Genomic DNA, 26,275 nt, shown 5'->3' on the forward strand with positions numbered 1-26,275 from the left:
TTCTTTCAACCTTATAAACAAACTTAGACGTATTACTCCATGCTGCTGATATTCGAAGTTTTAGGACAAACAATTTTAAAAGACCCCCTCCCCCAAAATGCCTTGGTTCTGATAATGATGAAATGCACAATAATGACCCTACTTCATTTAACCAAATACAGGAGTCTTACGCACCTGGTGTGTTTGTTTGTACTGTTCAATGTCTGGCCGGTCTTTCATATGTTCCAAATCTCGGATCCGTTGCTTCAGCTGAGTGTTCTCTTTCTCTAGCTGATCAACCTAAAACATTCACAAGAGATATGTAACATGAACAGAAGCATACAAATACCTAATGCAGTATACTGAAATATTCCGAGAAAACAACTTTCTTCTGTTTACATATTTTACAACAAGAGTCCTACTAAACCTCTGTTCTATTTTTCTCTTCAACCTAACTCCTTGGATACACCTTAAGCCCATACTATCACATTAGTGCTTATAATGTATCAATTCACTCACAAATTCAAGCTTTACCGCAGTAACCTCTCCCCCAACTCAACTTTTTATTTCAGGGCCTTGGGTCAAATATTTCTAAGGGGAGAACAAATCTCTTTCTCAAGCCAAATTCATAAAGCAACTATTTTGCTTACACTGTTTCATTTACATCTTATTTAAATTGGTACATACATTTGACACCATTTTACATGTATTTTTTCCATATTTTCTCTGTCCAACCATAATAAATTTTTATTAAAATCAACACAGAAAAGGGAAGAATTCCACTAATCTTAGTTGGAAAATTTACCAGAAGTACCTTTATAAATACAGCCCCCTCAGTTTTCCTACATTTACAATCCCTGCTTCCCTACATGTTTTTTACCCTTTTCTGCAGGCTCTGCTGTTGTTTTTTAACGTCTGCGTCCTTCCCTTGGGTGTCCAGGAACTTCCTGTATGCAAGGTCAAATGCCTGGCCTATCGTTAATGTAATTTCTTCAGCCTGCAAGACAGAAAGACATGTACAGAAAATGATAACATCCTAAAACAAGAGCAAACTTGAGAAAACTTTAAACACTAGTCTGTGTTTTTGCAATCAAACAAGGAGCAAAACTAAGAGTTACTACACATTCGCAGGTTGTCACTATTAACATGTGAACAAAGCTCCATGTTATTATCTAAATGTTTATTAAGTTTTTGCTCGAGTTAAAAAAATGAAAAAGACAACAACTTTTTCTAACAATGAAGGAACATTACTACACATAATTAAAGCCAGCTTTATGGGCCATGCTACACATGTTCATATTGCAACTAAAAACAAGTGTGCAAAGTTTTATGTAAATCTCTTGAACTTTATGTAGTTAAGGCTGAGACCAAAGTTTTCACATAAGGATAACTGACTATTCCTCGACCTTTTTCTTCCAAGATAAGGAACAATTATGACAAGAATTCAAGCTATTTTAATTGGTGATATTTGTTTTGCTTTGATCTTTTCTCCTTAAGTACTGTGAAATCACAGATGGTCAGATTCAAATTCATTGAGGATGAATAATTGTGAAGGCTCTAATCCTTGTTTTTTAGTGTTTAAAAGTTCCTGTTAACTACAAATGGCATCTTTAATGATGTTAACAATAATAGCCCAATAAAACAAACATATTTTGCCTGATTTGATTAAAAGAACAATTATTGTATAACATTTTCATGATTCGTTCATATTGAACCTTTCCAAATCTTTAAGTTGAAGTTATTGTACCTGCAAGTATCCTGATGTTTGAATGTGACCGTGAAAGTGCACTTATTCCTGAGTAAATACTTAGTTCTAATGAACTTACATTTCGCTCACTCGCAAACACATAGCAGTTGTGCTTGCTGGTTTCAGGAGATTTAGCGATGAATGTAAACATGCGTTTGTCTGATTTGTCGTCTGCACAGTATGATATTCGGTGGAGAGGATATGAGTGCTTCACTATCTGTAAAAAATGAGAAAACATAACTTATAAGCAAGTACCCTACAGGACTGTAACATCTGTAAGAGCGCAGCAAGTACACTTCAGGACTGTAACATCTGTTAGAATGCAGCAAGTACCCTACAGGACTGTAAAATCTGTAAGAATGCAGCAAGTAACCCTACAGGACTGTAACATCTGTAAGAACACAGCAAGTACCCTAGAGTACTGTAACATATATAAGAACGCAGTACTTCTTTAAGAACACATTAAGTACCCTACAGGACTGTAACATATGTACGAACGCAGCAAGTACCCTACAGGACTGTTACATCTGTAAGAACGCAGCAAGTACCATACAGGACTGTAACAACTGTATGTATGCAGCAAGTACCCTACAGGACTGATACATCTATAAGAACACACTACTTCTTTAAGAACACATTAAGTACCCTACAGAACTGTAACGTCTATAAGAACACAGTACTTCTTTAGGAATGCATTAAGTACTCTACAGGACCATAATGTCTATAAGAACGCAACAATAACCCTACAGGACTGTTACGGTTATATATGAGGCAGCAAGTACCCTACAGGACTGTTACGGTTATATAAGAGGCAGCAAGTTCCCTACAGGACTGTAACGGTTATATAAGAGGCAGCAAGTTCCCTACAGGACTGCAACGGTTATATAAGAGGCAGCAAGTACCCTACAGAACTGTAACGGTTATATAAGAGGCAGCAAGTTCCCTACAGGACTGTAACGGTTATATAAGAGGCAGCAAGTACCCTACAGAACTGTAACGGTTATATAAGAGGCAGCAAGTTCCCTACAGGACTGTAACGGTTATATAAGAGGCAGCAAGTACCCTACAGGACTGTAACGGTTATATAAGAGGCAGCAAGTACCCTACAGGACTGATACAGTTATATAAGAGGCAGCAAGTACCCTACAGGACTGATACGGTTATATAAGAGGCAGCAAGTACCCTACAGAACTGTAACGGTTATATAAGAGGCAGCAAGTACCCTACAGGACTGATACGGTTATATAAGAGGCAGCAAGTACCCTACAGAACTGTAACGGTTATATAAGAGGCAGCAAGTACCCTACAGGACTGTAACGGTTATATAAGAGGCAGCAAGTACCCTACAGGACTGTAACGGTTATATAAGAGGCAGCAAGTACCCTACAGGACTGATACGGTTATATAAGAGGCAGCAAGTACCCTACAGGACTGATACGGTTATATAAGAGGCAGCAAGTACCCTACAGGACTGTTACGGTTATATAAGAGGCAGCAAGTACCCTACAGGACTGTAACGGTTATATAAGAGGCGGCAAGTTCCCTACAGGACTGTTTAGGTTATATATGAGGCAGGAAGTTCCCTACAGGACTGTTACACCTATATATGAGGCAGCAAGTACCCTACAGGACTGTAACGTCTATAAAAACGCAGCAAGTACCCTACAGGACTGTAACGTCTATAAGAACGCAGCAAGTACCCTACAGGACTGTGACATCTATAAGAATGCAGCAAGTACTCTACAGGACTGTGACATCTATAAGAACGCAGCAGGTACCCTACAGGACTGTAACGTCTATAAGAACGGAGCAAGTACCCTACAGGACTGAAACGTCTATAAGAACGCAGCAAGTACTCTACAGGACTGTGACGTCTATAAGAACGCAGCAAGTACCCTACAGTACTGTAATGCAGCACTTACCTTGGTTTTTGGTTCCTGGATTGAGACACCATCTACTGATATTGACAGTTCCACCTTGGGAGTTTTCTGACCTTCTGTCTTGCGCAATGTCTTGTTAAACTGAAAGAAAATATAACAAGATACTTCTTGCTTAATTTTATAAAAGACTAACACTTTCTATATAAGACGCATGCTCTGTTGATTCCACTTATATTTTATCACTTCAAACAAGCCACTCGTGTCGATTCATTAATTGGGCGTTGTCACACTTAATGATCTACCTACTTGTGTCTAATGATAAACCATTAGCTGAGTATAGGTCATGTTATTACAGTAAAACAATTTAAACAAACTTATTCCTGCAGTCTAGTCATTCCTTGGAAAACAATTGTTTAATCGGCAATATATGAACTATATATGAACCACCCTAGAAACAGACAGCTGCCCCCCTGACCCATCTGCGTCATATTACCCCACCCATCTTACAATCTATAGGAGATATTGTAATAATTTGATAATATTTGTTCATTTTTGATATATGTCAGTTATTTTTTTCTTGCGTTAAGTGTAGATAATTTGACTGTCATATTAGTTACCTATTGTTTAATCAACTTCAATTTCTTATTCTTTTCAGAAATTAGATTCAATATTAATTTCCTCTTTTGTGGAAAAACTTCCCGTTGTTATTCTCTTTGCAAAAAACACGGTGACACTGAATAACTGGATTTAATACAGAATATAAACACAAGGCGTAAAATTGCTCAAACAATTTAAATACAGGTACTTGTATTACACAAGTTGTCCTATATAAAATGCAACCTTTTAAAGCTGCTATCTTCTAAAAACTACTTAAAACTGGATCTTTTACTATTATTACTTTATTGCAGGTTTGCAATATTTTTGCATGTGACTTTTTAAGCCATTAAACATTCATGGTACTGAATTAATTTGAATGAAACTGTACCTTGCGTTTTCGTATGGCATCTTTTACGACATCCGTGCCCTTTGGAGAGTCTACTTCACTTTCACCGTAGAACTGAAATGTCACAAAATAATGCAAGAAACTTGTATTTTGCCAGACTGATGACAACCTGATCATATTTACTAACATGCTTCATGAGTGTTAAATTCTTGAAATGTTTTGTGTGGTTTATGGCCAACATTAAAGTTTATGTATGATAATGTCGTTGCAACCCTATGACGCAGTATGATCATTATTAATTTTTGACTAGAAATGCTCCATTTATTTCAGATTCTATTAGAGAAAAAAATATATGTAGGATATTTGTTGATTTCAGCGTTAGATTATACCCTTGTTCACTCATGATCATATACCTTCAATTACGGCTTTGCCACTTATGAAAATATGTTTTGCTATGACACTCAAAAATAAAAATACAAAAAAAATAAAACAAGGGCTGTTACAGAGACAGCGCGATCGACTATTCCGCCGCATTTCAATGTAAGGATTGAAAAGTTTGGCGAAACATGCATGGATCACTGCTAGGTTAGATTTCAATGCAATACATGATGTGCTGAGATATAAACATAAACATTGAAAATTTTAACCAGAATTTTTAAGTCTAATAATAAAGGGCCATTATTTGCAAAATACAGTTATCTAACTTGGTTATTCAATTACGTTGGGTGGTTGAATACCATTGTATAAAGTCTCAACACAATATATCAAGTAGTTGCTGAGATATTATCCTATGTGTGCTAACATGCAAGACCTTAACCAGAATTTCTAAGTCTCTAATAAAGGGGCAAAAATTACATAATATCAAAGATAGAGTTATCTTACTTGATTAAAGAAGAAGGTTAAAATGGTTGGGAGCCTGTGTGTAAAGTTTCAATGCAATACATGATGTATTCGCTGAGGTATTGACTTAAAAGTGGTTACATGCAAAACCTTAACCAGAATTTCTATGTCAAAAAAAGGGGCCATTATTTGAATTTGATGCAAACTAGAGTTTTCTAACTTGGTTAATTAAGTAGGCTGGATGTTTGAGTACCATTGTATCAAGTCTCAATGCAATACCTCAAGTAGTTGCTGAGATATTAACCTAAGTGTGCTTACATGCAAAACCTTAACCAGAATTTCAAAGCAAATAATCAAGTCCTATTATTTGCTTTAAAAGCAAACTAGAGTTACGGTATCTTACTTGGTTCATTAAGTAGGTTGGATGGTTGAGTACCATTATATCAAGTCTCAATGCAATACCTCAAGTAGTTGCTGAGATATTAACCTATGTGTGCTTGCATGCAAAACCTTAACCAGGGTGTTGCGCCAATGCCGACACCGACGCTTGGGTGAGTAGTATAGCTCTCCATATTCTTCGAATAGTCATGCTAAAAAAATGACACTCAAATTGATATTTCACTCATAATAAAAGAAGACAGTGCCTTTCCAAATAAGTTGCTGTTTTTGACATGACTTTTCAAAAGCCAGCATCAGAACGCAAATCAAATATTTTATCAAAATAAAGTCATTTCACATGCACCCAAGAATTTTAACACCGACCTACATTTAAATTCATAACAACAACTTTTTTCAAAAAATAAATCAGTTCATTCAAGTACTGCACTTTCACCATTATGCAACCACATATTGTATCTGACAAGACACCTAAAACAGACATCCACCATTAAGTCTGGTGCCCTGCAGGTCTGTATGATCTATATCTGCTGTAAAATCTAGTAACACAGGTACCTATCATGTGTATGAATTAGCTAATGCATTCTTAAGATAAAGAGTTTGTTTTTTAACGTTTTTTCAAAGAACATTTTCTTTTTTTCTAAAAACAAACAATTTGAAATAAAAGGTCTTGATGTAATTTCTAACCTTATGAAAGTTTCAAATTTGACAATGTAATAAATGTGTCTTATTAAAGTTGATTTATTATTGAACATAAAAAAACAACAACAGACATTTAATACATTTCGTTATGTTTGAATTCTAAAAATAAAATTATGTTCTGTACATGTAATGACAGATGAAATGACCTTGACCCCTCACACTGGCATTCAGACACAGCACAGAAAATAACCCTCAGTCAAGGTATCTGACAAATATACAGTTAAAATGTTTAACAAATTCTGTATAGAAAACAAAATTAAATTTTCATACGTTGACCTCCATGTTAAAAATGCATAATTCTACGTCAGGCCATTCAGTGAGTTGTGCAAACCTCTTTCTACAACTACACATCAAATAACCTTGGCCTTGTCTATATTGATACATAATGACAATGAACTGATTTATCATGCCAACCTTGAAATAGATGTGAATGTTAATTTCTCAGCTTGCATCTGTATCATTATTTGCTACCAAATTCTAGATCTGATATGACGCTGACAACAATAACGACTGTCTTTGATATGTATTATAATGTTTATAATTACACACACATGACCTTGACCCTACCTTTAATACAGACACTAACATTTTACAGAATGCATCAAGAGAAAATGTGCATTTTTCTTTGTTGCTTACTAATTTTAACAATTAATCAAACACCACACACACATAATAACCTTGACATAAATACTTGACCTTTCTTACACTGACATTATAGAGAATGTGACCTTGAATCATTTGGTTCTTTCATGCTAACTTCATTTAACAGTAATAATCACCCACACAACGACCTTGATCTACATCTTCAATCTAGTATACTCCACTGACCTTGACATTGTAGAGAATGTGACCCTTGGTGAGGGCATCTGGTGGATGGATCCACTGCTTGTTACCTGTGAAACAGAATATATATGTTTGATACATATAATTATTAACATACACAAAACCCATCACAAAATAAGAACTAGGCATGATCGTACTTGACAAAATTATGATATATATTATTTACATACACAAAACCCATCACAAAATAAGAACTAGGTACAATTGTACCAGACAAAAATATGATCTATTTACTACTAAGTTTGTCCCGGGAGCTTTTATGACTTGAAGTATCATGTTCATCTGGGTAAATGTTCTATAATACAATTTAAATAGTAATTTGAATAAATTAATTGAAGTTCATCTCTTACTAAAAAATAAAAAATCCACATCTCATCCTTCAACGTAATAATTTTAACTTGAGTAATATTAAACCTGATGTCTTACTTTCTTATATTCATAATACCTTATCACTGCATATACACTAACATCAAGTTGGAAACATTGCTGCTCCAATTATTTGACAGACTATGGAGAAAGTTTGAAGTTGTAGTTAATTTATAACAAATTAAACAATTTTATTCCAGGGGAGCAACAGCGACCGCTTGAAAAAGTTTTTTAATTTGTCATAAATAACTTATAATTAATGTAAGCCTAGGTAAAAAAACAAAAACAATTGCAAACCTGATCTCATGTCTTCGTAGTGGTTTTTAGACAGCTCTTCAATTCTCGATAGACTCAGCGAGCGATTTATGCCGACATTTATGAACTTCCTAAGTCCAAACTCCTCACTCGGAATCAGCACAGTATTCTGACGACTGACAAAATAATCTTTGAACACTTTTGCTTTATCCATTGTTTAGTAAGTATGTAAGTACAATCTATTGATAATCTTTATCTCGTAGGCATGCTCATAGCTATTACTGATAAACTGATATGAAATGTCGCATGGTGTTTTGTATATTTGTCACAGTCATATGCAGTTAGTTTCACATTTTAGTTTTATCAGAACGTAACCATCTTGACTATTTTAAGAGAGCGTTCTTATCACAACATCCTGGATGTGAATAGCATTGTTATACAGCCACTATTTGGGAATACTGCAATTCACTATCTTTTGTAAGTCCTTAGTAACTCAGATAGCAATAAAATTGACTATGTTTTGTCTAAGTGATGTAAAATGTTCAATAACAATGGCTGTAATGATTTACAAATGTCTAATTTATGTGTACAAATATCCAAAGGCTATTGTAAAGTGTTTTACCTGAGATTCAAATTTCTAATGGCTGTCATCATAATAATGAAAATGTATCATATCATATGATGCTCTACACTGGCTTAAGCTAGCTTGTTATTTTAGTTTTACTTTAAAGGCGCACAATAAAGGTTGATGCCAAAAATATTATTTTAATTTGAATGCATTTTCATGTTTAACTCATTTCACCATAATGATAAAAACATAAACATGCATATGATTAAGGCACAGATAAAAAAAAAATATTTGCCTTTATCCATGTTGTTTTTTAATTCATAGCTAACATTTACATTAAACATGATTAGGAATTAAAATGAAATAAATATATTTTGGGCATCTAAACCTATATTATGCGCCTTTAAGTAATAATTAAATTAATGCATACATTAAAGCTACTTTTTACTTAATATTTATCAATTACTGATTATTATAAAATATTTTCTATAAATGCCGTTAATTAATTTCTAAGATTAAAATGAATGTTAAAGTACACATTTAGACAAAAGAAAGGAGTTGAAGATAAATGTTGTTACGCAGTAATTTATTTCTAAGATTAAAATTAATGATAAAGTACACCTCTAGACAAAATACATGAGTATCATATAAACTGTTTGCCATTGATATTAACCTAAGTAGTTTACATAACAATTTAACACCCATCAGCATATTTGACATTGTGTTTCCAGTGAGTGATTTTTCATTTTATGAAAGTTTAAAAGAGAAAGATATATCCCTACACCAGTAATTCCGATACATTCACTTCACAGCCCACTTATTTGTTCTGCATGATTTGTTACGCCTGCATATTCTTGGTGCTATTTTATTCATGTATGTTAAAGACACTCAGTGACTGTTCCTATTACAAATAACAGAAGTCATCAGACTTGCACTACAAATTAAATATTTATCATCGTTCCAATCAATCGACTATTTCTATGACTGAACCAATTAATTAGCAGGAGATGGAGTGTATAATAAAACCGATGACAACTTCCAGGAAAGTGAACTATCTGACACGGAGAAAAGTTACAAAATCAAAATTAGTCACAAATAAATACACTAGTAATTGATTAGAGTGTTATACTGTGAAATATTTCAATGATCCAACTTTCAAACAAGTCTGAAAAACAACAACAGCAATAAAAACAAGTAATCTGAAAATAGTTTCATCAAAGAATCATTAATACATGCCAAAAAATACATACTTGGACATACTTTAAGTCACAACTCCATTTTCAACAACCAACAATGAAAACTGAAAACAGGCAGTAACTGGTAGTTGGTATGCTTTTTTGTTTTGTTTCCTGTTCATGAGAGGGAACATCCTGATTCTAACTACTCACTGGAATCAATTAGGGGCGAATGTTGCCTCATACTAGAACAATTGAAAATAATTATTTGTTGTTAATGTGTATACAGCAAAGGACTTTATGGTTAATAATGTACTTAAAATTGTGTAATGCTATGTTATACAGAAATATAATATAACTATACATTTAAGGCTTGGTATGCATTGTATCTTTACATTAATATTTATGCTGATAATAATCCAGTAATCAATAAATTCAATATCTAAACTGAATGGAAATGTCTGCTCTTTTAAAAAAAATAAAAGCGGTATCTTATATGATTTTATGCCTATTTTATGTACATGTATGTTTGTTTATATATATTTTGTTAACCTATATTCTAATTATCGTAAATCGTCCATTCATGTTTATACAAATCACCACTATCTGCAGTAAATAATTGATATCAAAACAGATGTTTGATTTTAATCAAATTTTAACTATAAAAAAACAAATTAAAATATTGCAAAGCTGCATCTTAAATAACCCAGTATTTTCCCTCTTGAAAAGAACACTTACAGCCATTTTTACATCACTTAGCACATCATTTAGTTATCATGTCCTTAAACATTCAACACAATTTTACAGCTGTCACGAAATATACAAACTTAGTTTACACCAAGGTAATTCTTAATCTAAATAAACCTTAAGTTATAGTCCAACGTCACGAAAAATATGGACTAATTCACCACCACAAGAAAATTAATAAAAGTACATAATATGTAAATATATATATCCATAATCCATATCTCTCTCAAAAGTTTTTCTACGAGCCTGTTACGTGGCATGTATTAAGTTTCAAATTTAGCACATTCAGTATACAAGCCAGTGTTTATCTCAAAACTGGGGGGGGGGGGGGGGGGGAACCTATAGCAGAAATAGCTGAAACAACTAACATAATTCTGTCTTGTTTTATGAGAAGGATTATAAAGAAACACTTAAAACTATTGAAGTGTTGATTTTGCAACAGCTTTTTATCAAAACCTGCATGATGTGCATTAAAGAGATTTAATAAAAAGAAGTGCAATTTTTATTTATGATTTTAAAAAGAAAATCATTTCAATTGAAAACTATTGATTTTCTTCCTCTTCAAAACTTAATCATTTTTGTATAGCTCTTTGAAGAACAGTATATTGTACCATTTTCTGCCATTATTTACCTTGTATCCATACATGTATCAAATTACCATGTTTGTATTTATCATTATGTGCTTGCTATTCTTAACTCAAGGGACACAATACAAATTTCCATAATACATGTGTACATCAAAATTTACGTCCCTTTGAGGTATCAAGCAATTGTGTACACAATATATTTTCTTTACCTTTTTTTGCCGGAAATTCATCCACATTTCCTATGCTAATACATGTACTTTTTTCCCCAATGCTAAACAAAATTTCCTTGTTCAGGTTTTTTTTTAATAATCTTTTTGTTTTTAATAAAAAATATATGACCCAAACTGTTTCTGTATTGATTCTTCTATCTTTTCTGTTGTTTTTTTGAAAGATTGTTGTTCATTTCTTGGCAAAATTGGAAATCCTAAATATTGTCAAAATGCATCATTTTTGCCAAACTATCTACCTAAGTTGTGAGAAAAAAAACTGTTTCCCAGTGAAAATAATATCAAACCTTACAATTAACTACAGTGGTATAAAGAAATATAAAACTGAAATTTGATTACCTGCTGTTACATGTAATTATGCAACTTCCTTGATTTTTCAGTTGATATAACTTGCTTTCCTAAAACATAGAATGTGTGGTTATAGCAAGTCAGAATATTAGGTTACATCACAGTAAATCTTAAGTAAAAAAAACCTTTCTGAACTTTAAAACAACCTAAGTTAATATAATTCAGCCCACTCTAGTAGATCTCCATGAAAAAGAGGTTTTATATTTAGAGTTGCAATTAGCCTAATATAAGTTTTTCAGGAGATTTCTGTATTACCGTAAATCTCTGTGTTTAGGACACACTTTTTAGTAAAATAAGTCACGTGGTTAGTAGGTATTGGATATACTGGGCAAAGGAAACCATATCCGGTGAGAGCAAAGCTTGAATCCAAATATGGTTTCCTGCGCCCCGTATATCCCATATCGGGTCACCTTCAAGTATATATCATGTTGACAAGCTGTTTTAATGTTCAATTTATTCATCAGAATATTCATCGGAATTGGAAAATAGACGCCATTTTGGTACGTTATAAATTTGTTGACCCAATATGAAAAAATATGGGGTCACTGTGTGACCAGGCATGGACCAATGGCGTTGCGTCAATTATGTTGGAGGCGTGATATAAACTAAAGGCTTTTTCTGACTATCTATACTGAGGGGCAGATCCAGGATTCAGCAGAAGAGGGGTGAATTTTGGGGGTGCAATTTTAGACGTACAACCCATACCCTAAAGCATAAAAAATAGAGTAAGTGACATTTTTGTAGCCTGAAAAGGAACATTCTGGTGTATCATCTATTCATATTTTTTTCTCCAATGTGACATTAAATAGGTAACTTAGATGATTTGGGGGGCACCTAACATGACAAGACAGACTCAGTGAAAAATCTCAAGGCACTGCGATCAAATTACAGGTTTTGACAGGCTTTTTAGAAAAAAATAAATGTTTTAAAACATTTTCTAAAAATTAAAGGTTAATACAGGTTTAAAAGGTACCACTAGGAGGCCTGAGAATCGGCTATTTTATTTATCTTCCATCAGTTTGAATGACCTTTAGAACAAACACACTTTGGAGTTCTAATTGTACATCCGACAAAGTGTCTTTTACAAATGGCTGAAGTTAAAATAAGACTTAAAGAGGCTTGTTAATATATTTATAGTAATAATATATTTATATTAATTCAACAATACAATTTACAAGTTAATCATAAGCACAAGGCATTAATGCACTACCTACCTGAATTTATGTATGGAGTTATGGGGTTAAAGAAATTAATCCTTGAAATCCTCTGTAACGTCTTCCTGGTATTGGAATTTAGAACTGACACCAACCCTCTAAGTTAGTCCAGGATTTCCCTCCGTAAACTTTACAGTCTCCGCCGTCTACAATGACAATAATAAAACAGGATACATTTGTATTACTATGACGCACAAGGTACATGGTGAATAATAATTTCATTTCGCTGATTGCAGCAAAATATGACAGCTTGAATCACGCTGGAGTCCTTTCTATGGATAGAAACCAGTACTGCATGGTGTCCATTTTTAGAGGACATGACAAAGTACCCCTGGTGAGGCTCAAACCCACAAAATCTTTAATCAGAAACAGACACATATACCACTTTCATCCTCCTCAAATTACATGTAATTTATATTGGGATTAATTTCTTTAAACCTCTTTCCCACGCAGTCTTTTTTCACAATTTAATGTTGTTTATTTTCAATAACAAGAAAACCACAACATCCAATTTTATCCAGATTGATCATCCAACACTCCTCACAGCAGTTCAATAAGTATAAACTATGACATATATAGGAAGTTATGTATATTTAGCACATTGTAAATCGAGAATACATTGTAATAATCAGTGATGTTACCTACTCACATTGACAGACCAAGGTATCCTAAGTTATCTAACATGATCATAAAATATGTAGTGGTCGTATTGTTTGTATGAGTAAATAATTAAGGCCTGGTAGCTGTCATATGATCAACTTGCTGACAGGTCATTAGGGAGATGCTGCTTGATTGTTAATGAGTTTACGAATCAGTCATTTAACATGAGGTGTCTACATTTATTATTTCTAATGACGTATATACAACATGAAAGATTCAGATCAAGGATCTTTGAGGATGTTATTTTGTCATTTAACATTGAAATATGCTTAACACATACATTTTATCTTCAAATGTTCTTAGCCTATGATCATGGTATGAACAACTCTTTCCTTTCCTGCCTTTTGGGCACACTTTAATAAACTTTTCTCATTTAATCATTCAATCATATTCGTTGTCATCAAATTTGAGATTGTTTTTACATTTACATATATTAGTACTTCATTAGAAGGCATGATGTTTGAGCTGATACATATCAGTCCAAAGTAATTCTGTGCATATAAAGCAGTAAAAGTGTCCGTGTGTAATGAGACACAGCATGAAGCGGTCCCATTTGAAGGATCAGACCCAGAACCTACCTGGTTAGAGGAAAACTTCCACATAAGGCAAGATAATCTCACAAAAAAATGTTATAATATTATTTATTTAAGTGAGTTATTTAAAGTAGCTCACGCATGTACACTGGCCATAATAAAGACGTAACCGCAGCATTTTGCACTGAACACGAAGACAGTTAGCAATTTTTTTGTTTGCTAAATGATTAATTGGTGCCTGGCCTGCTGTCTTAATCATTTAGCTGACCAAAAATAAACACAAACTATTACATAGTGCCAGGTCCTCAGAATAACAAGAGGCAACATAAATGCTTTTAATTAGGTGATCAGACCTGGTGGGTTAGAGGCCAACTCTGATATATATATACAGGAATACGTATCACACAAAATATTATAATTCTAGTGCATATATGCTTAAATGCTGACACAAACTGTCTGACTTTAGATTAACAGTAAACTTATAAATAACAATGACACAGTTAATGAAAAGAATTATTCATGTTACAAAATCTCAGTTCTTGGAAAAGGACGGGCAATTATCTACCACACATAAATTTTGAATTAAATACAGAATTTGTTTTTGTCAATTAAAACCTATTTGTATTTAGGATGCATGCATGGACTAAAATTATGATTATTCATTATTAAATAAATGGTAATTAAGTCAAACAATAACACTAAAGAAAGCCTTGTTTGTGCCTCAACAGAGCTTAAGTGAATTATTTTGATTCCTATTAAAAAATGATTTTTTTTGGTACTTTTAGGCCAATACCGCTGATATTTGTTAAGTTTTTATTGTGTCGGCATTGTCTAAGTTGCATGCAGGCCAACCGTTGTTAACTTGTTATTCTATTTCCAGTTGTATTTTTTACAGTTGTATAATTTCAGTTTAGGCCAAATCACACCAATTCGGAAGTGCCCACTCATTCAACTGATGGTGTGTTTTAACAACACCTATTGGGTGACACTTAATAAATCAGCAGGGCACATTTCATGTATTGTTTTGATTGAAACTGACAGAATTTGCGTAAGAAATGTCAATTAGACTGGTCTCATTGTAACAAAAAAACTGCTTTATTTCTTTTCATTGACCAAGACAGTTAATCAAAGCATGGGGATTATAACCATCTCATATCGATAGGTTTTGCCGCTGAATCGGTTTGTTACTTCAAAAACAGATCTACTTTACCAACACTGGATTTGGTCACTTTATCGAGAAGACAGTGGTTACATTCAACTAATTTTATTTTTCTTAATAAAAAAAGTTACTTTTTTCTAAAATTTATTGTTTAGTACACATGTGGAACTTTCCCCTACCGTATATATGGTGTTGGAGGTTGTGAAGCACTAGAAATCAGAGTTATTTCACAAATTGGTCAATTAAATGTAGAATAAATAGGATATTTATTTAGTAGTATGTAACCTGTACCTTCAGCTTTTCGTAATGTAAAATACACATTTTTTGCAAAAGTAATGTGTCTTTGTCAAAGTAATATAATCTTTATTTAGCTGCCACAGTTTCACAGAGTCAAAGGAAACAAGTATTTATATTTATTTCAAATATCTCAATGTTTTATACTCAAAATAATAAATCCTGAATATGATGACTTAATCAGCTGTGCGTTTAGTAAAGCGAGCGTTTACAAAACGCTTACAAACTTATTGTTTTGTATCCCTGTTGCAATGCAGTGCATACACTGCAAGCAGGGAACCAAACAACAAACGTTCGCCGCAAACATCTGTACTGAACACACTGCAGATTTTCAGTGCAAAAAGTTTCTTTAAATACACCTACACACAAGTGACAACCATTCTAGACATGTTGTCGTGAGTTATTTTTTAAATTAAAAAATACACTTCTCAGTATTCATATTTATCATATTATAAAGTACAGATATAAAAAGTTGGACATTAGCTTACATGTTTTAGAAATAGTCCATATGTTATTGTACACATAAAATATATAATACCATCAGTAAAAACAGGAAATTAACGATCTTATTTTCCAAATTGAAATAGCACAGGCAGTAAAACTATTTTGGAAAAAATCACTGCCTAAATCAATTTATTTCCAGTTTTATGGATATTAATTGCCTATGAGATTAATAGCTGATTACAGATACATACAAACTTGATACAGCAGTTGAAACTAAAATCTACTTATCTAAAAAACACATTTCTAATATTTTCTGTTAAATTCATAAAGTTTTTCACATCCCTAGATAATGTGCTTTTTTCATCATTGTCCCTTTTTAGTTTGTTATACCCTACCTTTTTTACAACATCCTTTCACTATTACAATACAAATATCATTTAGAACTGAAATTTAGGTAAATTGTACACAAATCTGTTGAAAAGCAAGGAAAATATTCAAATTTAATGATCAATCAAGTTCCAATGTTTGCACAATTGAAGCATTTATAACCAAAAGTTGAGCATCAAGATGGCGTAGGGTGACACCACTTATAAAGATTGTACGAACCTCTTATAATGCGACATCACATACTGCCATTTATTTACATAATTAGGATGAAAAACAATCTGAAATTGCATCAATAATGAAGCCAAATTCAGGAAACTGGTACTTTTATCTGATCAACAATAATATACAGTGTGATTGCACTTTAGAAAATGCACATGTATAAAGTAGCATTTTGTTTTAATTACTACTTCAAATTTCTCAAGTATCCCTACTAGAATAAACTTTGTAATTTCAAATAAATGCTGAATAATTAATCATGCAAAGATGGAATAACATCTTAATTTTAATACTTCAATTTTAGAAATTTGGTATGCATTGTTTCTTTCACCTTTACAACTGAAAATTCACCCCAATTTTCTAAAAATAAAACACAATTTGATCCTTGTATGAAGACATTAGAGCATGTCCAGGCCTAAAAAACAAGCTGTACCACCCACCACCCCTACCTGGCAAAACCCCTCGACCCTACACTGTTTTTTCGACCCTAGATTACAGAAAAAAAAACTTTGTCCATGTGCATACCCTACATGTACCTTACAAGTATTTTTTGAGACCTTTGCCTTTTAGTTAGATAAAAAAGTAAATAGGCTCAAACAATGTGCAACTAATTGTCTAAATGTTTGACTGCGTTGTTCAAAGTTTACAAGTTAGTCTGATCAATCAGATGATTTTAAACATGGGGCCGATTGTTTCGAACATGATTATGTTATGGTAACTAACTTTTAAATGTGAAATATTTGATGACGTACTCACATATTGAAATAAAGTATAGGTGAAACATTTGTCTCAAATCTTGTTAGACACAGCAAATCACAAGTGCATCCATTTAAACTCTCAGAGTAGTAATGATTTAAAATGGTAACTGTTAACTTTAACAAAGTTTTTAACCATCGGCCACATGATTTGTTATTATGTTAAAGTGAATGTTAAATTCTGATCAATAAGACGTGTAAACATGATGCGTTATTATGGCAACATGAAGTTCAAGTTTAGTCTGATCAATAAGACGTGTAAACATGATGCGTTATTATGGTAACATGAAGTTCAAGTTTAGTCTGATCAATAAGACGTGTAAACATGATGCGTTATTATGGTAACATGAAGTTCAAGTTTAGTCTGATCAATAAGACAAGTAAACATTATTCGTTATTATGGTAACATGAAGTTCAAGTTTAGTCTGATCAATAAGACAAGTAAACATTATTCGTTATTATGGTAACATGAAGTTCAAGTTTAGTTTGATCAATAAGACGTGTAAACATGATGCGTTATTATGGTAACATGAAGTTCAAGTTTAGTCTGATCAATAAGACAAGTAAGCATTATTCGTTATTATGGTAACATGAAGTTCAAGTTTAGTCTGATCAATAAGACAAGTAAACATTATTCGTTATTATGGTAACATGAAGTTCAAGTTTAGTCTGATCAATAAGACGTGTAAACATGATGCGTTATTATGGTAACATGAAGTTCATGTTAAGTCTAATCAATAAGACTCATTCAAATTATGCATTATTATGTTTCGTGAATGTAAAGTATAGTCTGCAGATCAATAACATGTGTAAACACGATGGGTTATTATGTTAACGCAAATGTTAAGTTAAATCTGATCAATAACACTCTTACAAATGATTTGTTATTATGTGAACATTAATGAGAATTTAGAACTTTTTTAATGATGCATAGAAGAGCTGTTTATATAGGATGTAAAAGAAACTTACCATAAATTGTAAATTAATGCACTTTTAATACATCCATATCCATATACTTAAAACTTTTCACCTTTTATTAAACCGCACAAACAAACATTATGTAAATATTGAGAACATTACTGAAATCAAGACGAGATGTATTTTATCCTTAAATGAACACAAATGTAACACAGTGTACATAAATGTAACACAGCGGGACTCCTTCCAAACCTTAGGGCATATCCTATTGTATAAATAAGTGATTTGTTTCTAGTCCTAACATCATATAGGCTAGCAATTAGAATGAGATTTTAACCTCTTGTACAAGTATTTGGCAATTAAGTCAATTTGGCTGACATAACATTATTTAAACATGTTAAACAATCAAGCAGGATACTAGTAACTTCATTGTTTTTATTCTGTCAAAGTTATATACATAAACCAATGTACATTGTACCGGTATATAATGAATATGATCTGAAAGAGATTATAACAGGAAGTAATCTTAAGGGATTAACTATTTTTAATGTCATAAGATTAAGTTAAGATCTTGTATACACAAGGAGGAGGATATAAATATATATATTTTATACAATGTTTAAATATAATAAAGCTCCCTTGAAATAAACTTGTTTATTTGTCATACATGAACCATAACAAATTTATAGCTTATCAATAAAACTTGTTCAAGTACATCATGAAGTATGTCATGTCATGGTTCATTACATGGACTGCAATGGTTCCACAGATATAAGCAGAGAATCGGGTTCAGTTTGAAAAGCAATTAGCACAGCTTTGTAGATTTTTCTGTGTTAGCTTTTGGAAGACAAAAGAAGAGTCATAATTCTGAAATTTATATCCACCAAGTATGTGTCTGAGATGTTTGTTGGTCAGTTGAGATAATATGCATAAAAACATTGTGACCACAACCTGTAAGGATTGGATAAGTAATGCTTGAATGAACTAACCAGACGTTGAAATTAGCACAAGCCCTGTACTGCTAAAATGCTTTTTGGGTTTGCTGAAATTCTGAATGTTATATAGCAGGGGTTGTTCAAGAATGTAATGCCAAGCAGTAGTACATGAATTCAGGCTTGTTCATCCAAAATACTTATTTCGATGACTGACTAACATAGTGACTTTAGTCAAGTGTTGACAACGCATTGGCCATACCGTTACCCTGGGATATACATGTAATTATAATCAGGTTGAAACAAGTGAGATATTATCCTTATTTGAACATTACCTCATTTGCTATGGATTAAATAAAGAATACTTGAACAAGAATGAAATGATCAAGTGAATATTGGCAATTACAGGGCTGTAACACTTATGTGCATGGTGTGATTTGGACTTCTGGCTGTTAATCAAACTTAAACGTTTTGAGATATTTTGCCCTAAAACATTGTAACTCTCAGGGTTCGAATTTAACTTTGAGGAGCACTCGCAAAATTTTGCGAGTGCATTTTGAGGCAACTCGCAAAATGACAAATCAACTTGCAAGTTTATTATTTGCTTTATTCCCTTATAATATTGTCTAATTAAAGTAGAAATTAACACCTAAGACATATTATGAATATTAAAAAGTATCAATCTTGAGTGACTCGACTACTCGAACTTGTTGATGGCTTATTCTATTTGGGGGGTATGGAAAGACTCGTCTGATGCTGGCAGCTTTTTGATAACAAAGCTGTCAAATAATTTGACATTGTTCACTTTGTACATTTACCCTCGCCATCGGGTAATTTAATACCCATTCGACAAGCACTCTACAGATTTCATTAAGTCTATAAGTATTAAAAACAATAAAATAATAAATTTAAAATAAAAAAGCAACGGTAAATGTAGTGTGGATACTTTGGACCATGAAATATATCGATCAACGAAGTCTATTCATTTTGACAGTTGGGCGGAAATGTATTTAAAGGATGATGGAGTTTACATATAGTGCGCAAAAGCGCTAAATTTAGCCAATGATTGAGCTAGGTGATAATTACGTCATTCGTATTTACTTTGTATTATGCACACCTTGGAGCATCCCGGAAAGATTCGAGATAAAACTCGGCCTTTTCCGTATTTGTTCTATTTTTGAAAACCTACTAGAGCGTGACTCCGTACTGTCTTCTTTATACCGGTAGTGTAAACATGCCACTTATAGGCTGTTTACACTCGACTACATAGCGGAATTAAGTTCATGTTTATTCTACTTTCCGTTTAACATTTTGTGGTCTAGAAAAAGCCACTCGCAGAATTTTGCGAGCTTGAATAAAAGTCACTCGCAATTTCCAAATGTCGCTCGCATTTTGCGAGTATGCGAGTCTAAATTCGAACCCTGACTCTTGACAGTGTAGTGAGGATTAAATAAGAAATGCTCAAGTTAGAGAGAAGTCAAAGTGAATTACGTCACATTTTGTCAAGTCAAGGACCAACCACTGGTATTATGTCCATATACACTTTAATCAAGTTTGGTAAAATTGGGTAAGAAATGCTCACGTTCGGACAAAGTGAATTTGGTCACATTTTGTCAAGTCAAGGACCACCATGTAACCCAGGAGTTAATATAGCCATCTGGCTGTTGACTTAACTCATTTGAGATAATGGTATTATGTCTGTATACATTGTAATCAAGTTTTGTAAAAATTAGTAAGACAATTATGCAACATGCAAAGAGAGCGGACAAAGTAAATTTATAACATTTGGACATATCAAGGGCCAAAACTCTGGAGTTAATAGTGGATATTGCTGTTGATTGAATGCAGTCAAGGTATTATGCCAATAAACACACAAAGAGTGGATACAAAATGCTTAAGTAAGATAGCGGACATCAAAGTGTGATGCTGAGAATCATACGTTAGACAACCTGATATACGGCACCTGTCAGAGTAACATACAGATGACATTAAAATTGTTTATTTATTGTAACTTTAACTATCTTTATAATTTGGCACAATATTATTTTCCCCAAATTTGATGCTTATCTTCGTCATTTTTAATAAGTGACATTTAATAGCACCAGACACTTATTATTGGATCAACAGGTAACCAGTTACAAAATAAAATACAAACATAAGTTATATTGTCAGGTAGCTACACAAATATTCAAGAAGCTGCCAAGGCTTTTGGCATGATAGGACAGGACAGCCACTAATGGGCAGCCTGGCAGCAGCCTGGCGCTGCAACAAGGCAATTTCACCAACATTAAACACTAGGGTCAAACTGCAACTAAGAATTGGTCATGTCATATCCAATGGATCTGATTGCAAGCACAGGGGTTTCTCTAGAATTATTTTAACCTAAATATCATCTTTTGACTGGATAAAACAGGGAATGCGCAATCCTGGGACAAGTTCTCAAACCAAAAACATGTTTGTAAAAGTATCTCTATCAACCAAAAAACTATTATAACATGATGTAAATCATTAAAAACCTCATAAAATATTCACCTTGCATGTGCATTTTTAAGTACTGCATTCTTAATAAGAGCACAATACACCAACTTGTCATCATCGCCATTTTACGTGTGGGCAGTCAAAGAGTCATCAACCAATGAAATTGCTCGATGTGCTCAGAAATCTAGTGGTCAGAGATAAAACTTATGACTCTTCATTGAACTGTATATTCATTTGTGTTCAGCATTGCACACAACATGGCTTTGGTAAGTTAATTCATTTTTTGGATTTTTGCTAATGTTCATGTGTCCAAATGCAACAATATATTATGTACTTTGATGGATAACTTAGTATTGTGTTGAGTAAGGTTTTTCAAGAGTCATTTTTTTATATTAATCATTTTATGAAGAAAAAACTTGACTTTAATTGTTTGTCATTGTTTATTTCATATTTTTTAAAAATGCAAAATGTGTTCAACCCCTTGTCAATAGATTATACTTAGGGTAAAAATATGATAGAAACCCTAAGTCCAAATAATTGTACGTTGACAGATTTTTTTAAAGATTTTTAATATGGCAAATCCTTCACGTACAAAATGTTTTGTACGAAAAGTGGGTAGTCATTCCGATTGGGATTCAGGGTTAAAGCATATTGCGTCTATAAACTATCATAAAAACAATAAATATTACCAGATTATGTTATTTAATTCTTATATTAGTTCCGTACACAAAAAATAAATATCCAACAAATAATTATGAGTTTGATGGGTTTTCTTCAATTCATTCTGTCAAAACATAAACAATTTATACATAAAGGGCACCTGCAAGGCTTCAGGGCACAATTTTAATATACATAAAGGGCACCTGCAAGGCTTCAGGGCACAATTTTAAAACAATCAGAACATTTCGGCCATGGCCGAGTTGTTACGATTGTATTTACGAGATCTATATCGAAGCTTGTTGAAGGTGGCTGAGTTATTACGATTGAGTTGAGTTGTTCCGCTTGGCATAATTCTTGTCTGTGTCAGTCAACTTTCGTTTTATTGGAAAGGTAAATAATGTGTTTTAATGCATTAAATGCTTGTTTTGTGCTAAATAACTTTTCACATACATGGTAAAATATGAATATAAACCTTTATGATCAATTTCAACCATAAAATACTTCACTTAATACAAGTTCAATATTTTTCGAACAACCTCGGTTTTTGGACAAACCCGTTTAGACGTTAGGGATTGGAAGAATTCCTTATAATATCAATTATTTTAGACTAATAGAAACCCCTGTTATCACCTGATCACAAGTATTTAACATTTAGTCTTTGTATTCTTCTCCTTAAGCCATTTCATGGAATAGCATAACTATCAAGATGCAACCTGAATACGTAGATATGTTATGCTAGTGAGCTTTAAATGCGGTGTATAATGCAGTGGTTCCTACCCACTTCCTTAAAAGCACTGAACTGTCACAACAATGTCATTATTGAGTTAACTGATTATTTACACTATGTTTGCTATCGGGATTACAAAGTATGATAAACCTGTTATAAGCTAGCAAAATGCGGTCCCATTTCTGTCTTAAATAATAATTAATTTGTCTAAATAATAAAAACCACTCACCTGAAAGTAATTAAGTAATGTTGTTTACTGTTGGTAGAGCTCGTAACAACTCTGGTTATATTTAAAGCATAACGTCCAGCGTTCAACCGGCCAATGACATAGAGGATTCGAAAAGCTCTATATACTTGAATGATACGCTTCACATACACGTACATGTTGTTATTGGACTTTAAAATCGTGTGCACATCTCCATACGTGTAGACTGTCTCTGGCAAGAACACATGGTTCTCGTGGTTTTGAAAGGCCAATGCTTATACCCGCGCCGCAACACTGCTTTATTTTTTCTACTTCTCCTTCTTTAAAAATATAATAACAGGTCTCACCGCCCCATATTACGGCTCCCGTCAAACCCCTAAGTGTGACTCAAACAAAATTTCGAAGACAATAGAGACCCCCCCCCCCCCCCCTCCCGGTTGGTGGGGGTATTCGCAGTAATTTTAGATACCAAATGATAGCGAGAGACCTGCAAAGAATGACATCTAGAGTTGTCCCACAGCTCTGACGATTTCTGTCCTGATGTTTGTATGGTTAAGAACCTGCTAGTCCACTTTTCAATAGAGATCGATAGGCGGATAATCGTAAATGGAGCTCATGTATGCTTCCGAAACGGTTTCGTTTTACTCTCATCCGATGTTCTTCATCAAATGCGTGGTTTATTGAAAACATATATCATATACCAAGGTAACATTTTGATTAACTTAACATTATTTATGTAATTGATCTGGGGTGAATAAACATATTCGAGGATTGATATAAAAACAATTGAAACATAGCCCTCCCACATCGCCCATTCTTTCGCTCGAAAAATATATTCGCTCGATATAAAATCATTTTGTTGGATTAAAAAGGGTCGGGGTGAAGGTGCCTAATAAACTAAACATTTTGTTTATGTCTTGAAAGACAAAACTACCTCAATGCCAAAAATACGAATAAAGAAAGCGGCAGACAAACGACCAAATGGTGTTAATACTTAATTCAGTCTACTAAATTAATCAAGAAGTATACGTTTTAATGGGGAAGACGATACTAATGTTGTACAGCAATTGTGGCTTACCCGTTTACGTTCTTATAGTTTATTTTGTTGTTATTGTTGTTGTTTTATATTATTTTGCAATGAATCCAGTCCTTGCACGCTTTAAATGCGAAAACAACCATATTGGATTGAACTAGTGTTCATTTTATATAATTATGTTTGATTTAGCAAGACCTTTTTACGCTAGTGTAGACAAAAACAACTTACGTATGCTGGACATCAACCGAATGAATAAGTTCACATGCGAATGGCCGGAATTCTAAGAAAAAAATAGAGAGAAAAAGAAACGAAATGCTAATCGTAACAACTCGGCCATCTCTGGCAAGCTTCGAGATAGACCTTCAATTCCTGTTGGATACTGGCCGAGTAGGTGTTCCGATTGACGAAATGCAATCAGAGACCTTTGGAAGGTCAACATTTCACAAATGGAATTGAATAATATAAGAAAGTTGTTATTTCTGAATAATTGAAAAGCGAATCTGTTAAAGTATCAAACCAATAAGATGAGATCAATACATATATTTCGGACATGGTCATGTGGTCACCCTGTTTTTTTTTCAACCAGACTTGTGACTGGCTTTGGTCAGGTTGGTCAAGTTGCCCACTTTACAAGGAGGTAGGAAAAAGCAAGCATGTTCGCAGATACCTATTTCCTTTTTTGACTTTCATCTCTTCTGCACCAAGAGAAGGCTTACAAACACCCACCTTCTAAGTCAAGAGGTAACTGTTTGTTTTAAGCAGACATCTTCTGAGTTAAGAGGTATCTGTTTAAGGTTTAGGTTTCGCATTTTATCGAGTGGAAATGATAAATATGTGCGCAGATGCCTATTTCCATTTTAAGTATTCACACCATATCAAAGCCAGCACCCTGAAGAGTCCCTCCCAGTCGAAAAATTTACCCAATGACGCCTTGCGAGGAGTTCAGGGCCTCCCGGACAGTCAAACGGGGTCACTCTGGCTTTTTGTGATTTGAACTTCATAGACTAGCATCTCTTCTTTACCAAGGAATGTTTCAACGAATGCATTAACACTGAGCGTTGTTCATTTTCTGTATGCACCCCAAATTGAACATATACTTAAGAAATAATTTGACAAAATGTAATAACTTTTTTATGTTTTAGGCAACGGTACTGTAAATCTAAAAAAAAGTGTAAAAAATGAGATACAGGCGAAATGTGCGTATCCTTATTTGAATAAGGTTTGTGGACAGTGGCAGCCTTGTGACGCGAAAAGGTAAAATGTGATTTTCGCACTCCGATGGTTGGTACTATGACAACGATAGGGCTACAAGCCTGCAAAAAGCAAAACAGAATAAGGTATCACAGTCACCAATTCCTAAACAAGTGACTTTTATAGACAATTTGCAGTTCGTACCCTAACGGTTCGTAAGCATGGCTAAGAACCCTCAAAAACATTATTATGTTTGGGTGCGTTTGATCTTCTTATGGACAGTGGGGTGCGTTATAAATAAAGTAACATTTAAAATGTGTATTTTGCACTCCTAAGATTCCTACCATGTCTAAGAACCTTATCGAAACAGATATACAAATTTTATAGACAATCGGGACCAAGGACGATTAATAACAACAGTGTTTTTTCAAATTATTGTCAAAAACGAATGAACGATTTTTATGGACAGTGGTAGCTCCGAAACCAGCAATAATCAACACGTGAAGTGTGGAAGTGTGTATTACGCTCTACTGTGGTTCGTTCCATGCCTTCAAACGCACAATAAACCGCATTAAGTTTGTACGGGATGTAGTGGCCAATCAGAGCCCACTATTGGTAAACCCGCCTCTGTGTATGATAAGCCGCCTCTGGCTAACAGTTGCATGTATGTCGATAGTTCAGTTATTGATTAGATTCAAGATCGTGTGCGTATGAGTATGAATGTAATAAAGCTATATTAAACCATCCCGTTTTGGGTCTGTTATATACATTACACTGACAACATTACATTGGCGACGAGGATTGAGGATTAAAGTGCTAGTAGATTAACATATGAAATACGTCAGTGTCAGGATTAACGCACA

The 26,275-nt window shown here is 33.6% G+C and overlaps 1 protein-coding gene across 7 annotated transcripts in view; it reads right to left on the reverse strand.

The window, feature by feature from the left end:
* Positions 1-23,282, reverse strand: part of LOC128234063 (PTB domain-containing engulfment adapter protein 1-like) — a 32,712-nt gene extending 9,430 nt beyond the window's left edge. Inside the window, exons 1-10 of one of the 7 annotated variants that reach the window (XM_052948032.1) lie at positions 23,210-23,282; positions 12,818-12,963; positions 11,595-11,653; positions 7,994-8,127; positions 7,316-7,380; positions 4,592-4,663; positions 3,649-3,747; positions 1,806-1,943; positions 860-976; positions 175-279 (exon numbers count right to left, since the gene is read on the reverse strand). In XM_052948032.1, coding sequence (XP_052803992.1) covers positions 175-279; positions 860-976; positions 1,806-1,943; positions 3,649-3,747; positions 4,592-4,663; positions 7,316-7,380; positions 7,994-8,003 — 606 coding nt within the window. In that variant the 5' untranslated portion in view covers positions 8,004-8,127; positions 11,595-11,653; positions 12,818-12,963; positions 23,210-23,282. Of the gene's footprint in view, positions 1-174; positions 280-859; positions 977-1,805; positions 1,944-3,648; positions 3,748-4,591; positions 4,664-7,315; positions 7,381-7,993; positions 8,858-9,769; positions 10,359-11,594; positions 11,654-12,817; positions 12,964-16,302; positions 16,458-18,234; positions 18,419-23,209 lie in introns of those variants that run through there. The other 6 variants (XM_052948029.1, XM_052948031.1, XM_052948027.1 and 3 more) reach the window with 6 other exon arrangements.
* Between the last annotated feature and the right edge of the window lie 2,993 nt (positions 23,283-26,275).

The sequence above is a fragment of the Mya arenaria genome, chromosome 5, assembly GCF_026914265.1.
Source record: "Mya arenaria isolate MELC-2E11 chromosome 5, ASM2691426v1".
NCBI classification, from domain to species: Eukaryota; Metazoa; Mollusca; class Bivalvia; order Myida; family Myidae; genus Mya; species Mya arenaria.